This window comes from Brassica oleracea, chromosome C5 (genome assembly GCF_000695525.1).
Source record: "Brassica oleracea var. oleracea cultivar TO1000 chromosome C5, BOL, whole genome shotgun sequence".
Classification (NCBI taxonomy): Eukaryota; Viridiplantae; Streptophyta; class Magnoliopsida; order Brassicales; family Brassicaceae; genus Brassica; species Brassica oleracea.
The window spans coordinates 12,659,479-12,662,923 of record NC_027752.1 but is presented as its reverse complement, the minus strand read 5'-3'; the positions used below and the strand labels follow the sequence as shown (position 1 = coordinate 12,662,923).

General features: G+C 40.6%; 1 protein-coding gene across 1 annotated transcript; it reads left to right on the top strand.

Moving 5' to 3' along the window:
• The first annotated feature begins 412 nt into the window (after positions 1-412).
• On the top strand, positions 413-1,633 carry LOC106344541. Its single transcript, XM_013783904.1, has one exon. The coding sequence runs from the start codon at positions 413-415 to the stop codon at positions 1,631-1,633; it is 1,221 nt and encodes a 406-aa protein (XP_013639358.1).
• The last annotated feature ends 1,812 nt before the right edge of the window (positions 1,634-3,445 follow it).

Genomic DNA, 3,445 nt, shown 5'->3' with positions numbered 1-3,445 from the left:
GTAATAATAATTTTCTTTAAATGGAACGGTGTGCATAAAGGCATCTCGATCTTCACTTCTTAATTTACCTTAATAATGGAGTATGAAATTCATTTATAGAGTAATCTTATATTTTTTTGTTCATACTCTATTTTTGGAGTAAATTATGAAATAGAGATAGAGATACTCTAAAGATATAGAGTTATAAGTTTCAAATTTTATAAAAAGTGCAGTTAATATGAAAATTTTATTTGTAAATTTAAAGTATTTTTAAAAAGTGGATATCTTTCGAAGGTAAATTTAAAAATTGATATGCAAATTATGGTTAAAGTAGAATTTCCCCTAAAATCTTCATGAATATTTAACTCTTTCACATTTTTCATAATACTAACCAGTTTATGATAGAGTCCGTGGAGTGGCTTTATCGTCAACCATGTTCCAGTTCATACTTAAATATGAACATGACCTAGAGGAAGTGATGCGTAAACGGGTTTGGACGTTTAATGAGTGGAGCATTGTGATTGATCGGTGGGTGGAGAAGCCACCAGATGACTATTTGAAGTATTTGTTGGTTTGGGTTCAGATTCGAAACATTCCGGTGAACCACTACACGAAAGAAGCTATTGGAACTTTTGGTGATTTTATTGGTAAGGTAGATGTGGTTGCTTTTGATCCAAACAAAGCACAAAGTCATGACTACGTTAGGGTACAGGTCTTTTTTGATGTTTCGAGACTTGTTAGGAAAACGAAAGTTATCAATCTACCGGGTGGGGGTACGGTAACCCTACGGTACGACTTTGAGAGGGTACAGAAGAGATGCTATCACTGTCAACGCCTAACTCATGAGAAGGACAAATGCCCACTGCTAATTCAGGAGAGGAAGGATAAAGCTTTTGAGCATAGGAAGAAGGTTTTGGCCGAGAAGCAGAAAAGAGAGCTGATGATTCATCGAGACGATCCTCTCTTTGGAGTCTTGAGTGATGAGCAAGTGGGTCTGGATCCTGCTACTGGGAAACGTAAAATTAATCCCGAGGTTTTACAAAATATGCGTGAATATCTCTTAGCAGCTGAAGGTGGAGAAAAGCGTGTGCGGGAGGAACGTGTGAGAAATTCTGTCTTGGGTTTGAGTGATGATCCGAATGGTCAAAAGAACTTTCTGAGACTGGAGTCCCCGCCTTTGGTTATCTGTGATTTAGACAAAGGCAAAGGAGTAGTCTCTGACTATGCTCTGAAGAATGTGGAGAACCAAGTTGTACTGCGAAGGTCTAAGGGGAATGTAAACAAAAGCTTGGTGATCAGGGATCCCCAACCATTAGTACCTGACTTGCTCAGGGGAAAAACTGGAGATCATGCCCTTTCTCCTATCTTTTTTGAATGTTCGACGGGTTTTAGCTCTGGATTCTCAGACGCTAACTCTTCCGGGACTTCACGACAAAAGGGAGGCAAGCGCTATAGGCCACCAAAGAGGATGAGGAAGTTTAAGCCGAAATCTCCGGCTTCGGAGGGAGATGGGGCCAAGGAGAAGAGTATTGACGATACTGAGATTAAAAGTGCTTTCAAGAGAAGAGCTGAGGCTGTGGCGGGGGAATTTGCTAGAGTTGCGAGAATGTCAAAATCAGAGGTGGTCCCAAATGGGGAACTGCCCAATCAATAATGCGGATGCTGAGTTGGAATTGCCGAGGCTTGGAACGGTCTCAGGACTCGACAATTCCCCGTCTCAAGGAGATACGTAAAATATATTTCCCTGAGATTGTGTTCTTGATGGAAACTAAGCAAAAGAAAAATATGGTGGTCGATTTGAAAGTGGTTTTGGGATATGATATGGTGATGGTAGTGGATCCTATTAGTCTATCCGGAGGTTTGGCTTTGATGTGGAAACGAGATGTGATCGTAGAGGTGAAGTTTGCTGACAAGAATATCGTTGATTGCCGGATAAGTTACAGAGGTAAGACTCTCTTTGTAACCTTTGTGTATGGGGAGCCGGGTCAGCAAGGAAAAGGGAAAGTATGGGAGAGAATAATGAGGTTGGGAGTAGGAAGAAAGAAGTGCTGGGGTTTGGTTGGTGATTTCAAAGAAATTCTACATAATGGTGAGAAGATTGGAGGTCTGAAAAGGGGTCCTGCATCTTTTATGGATTTTGCTGCAATGTTAGAGGTATGCGAGATGAAGGAACTTGCAGGGTTTGGTGATAGTTCGTCTGCCATCCTTAGTTCGAAACTTGATCACCCAAGGTCTAATTCCTATGCCCATGAGTTCTCATTTTCCTTAGTTAAGAAAGTCAACTCATTTACCGTTTTTATTATTTTGAAACTGCATTAGTATTAATCATTAGTTTAGAAAACCCTTTAAATCATCGGTTGCACTTAGATTAAGTAAGTACTTGCATTCTCAGTGCTTGAAATCCCTTAGAATTGGTTCGACAATCATTTATACTACAATATTTGTCTTAGAAGCCTTGAAAACTCCTAACATCATCAATCCACTGTTTCAGATTTACAGAAGGAGGATGCTAGATATCTAGAAAAGAGGGATGCTGCTTTGGCACTTTGCCGTGCAAAGAGTGATCGAACAAGGAAACTTGCTGCCTCACAGAAATCTCCTTATACGGCAAACAGCACGGCCAGAGTGATCATTTCAAACAGAAAGCTTTATCCAAGCTATAATCCTTTTGCACCAATTGACAAGAAGAAGTTGAAGGAGCTCGCTGATTGGTTGAAATCTTGTCCGTAAGTGTTTGCTTTTCCCATAATAGCTTGCTTTTCACATAATAGCTTGATTTTCCCATAAAACCTGATTACTTTTCAACATTTTGTGTTTGCAGTCATTATAGAACAGCTCTCGATAAAAAACCACCTAAAAGTAGAACTTGGTGGTATCAAATCCTCCGAACCTCCCTAGAGTGGCTAGAGGACTGTGTAAGTCTTCTGCTATGACGTAGACAACTTACTTGTAAGTCGTCTGGTAAGTCGTCTACGTAGAAGACTTACCACTAAGTCGTCTGATATCTTCTTACTTGTACTCTATTTTATATGCAGCATATTGATGCTTGGATTAATGTGCTGAGGAAGAGGTACGACGCTAACCCACAACATTTCAGGAGCGAGAGAATGTGCTTCCTTGATCATCTCTTTGCTCAGAAATAGAGAATCAACTTCAAGGATTTTAAGGACTCGAAGCCCGATCACAACGGTTTAGGAAGAAGACTCCCTGGTGGGGCGTGAAATTATTATGCAGGCACTATACCATCATTTCCCAATACGAACAAGGTTTGGGGGACGGATATTAATGATATCTATGCGCCAGTAAACTTCGCCGACAGTCATTGGATTGCTATGTGGATATCGATCCCTAAGAGGCACATAGTCATCTTTGACAGCATTTTTTCCAGTATCTCCCCAGAAGAACTCGATGTGGTAATGGAGCCTTTTCTCTACATGGTCCCTTATCTGCTTGTTGAGTGCGCTTC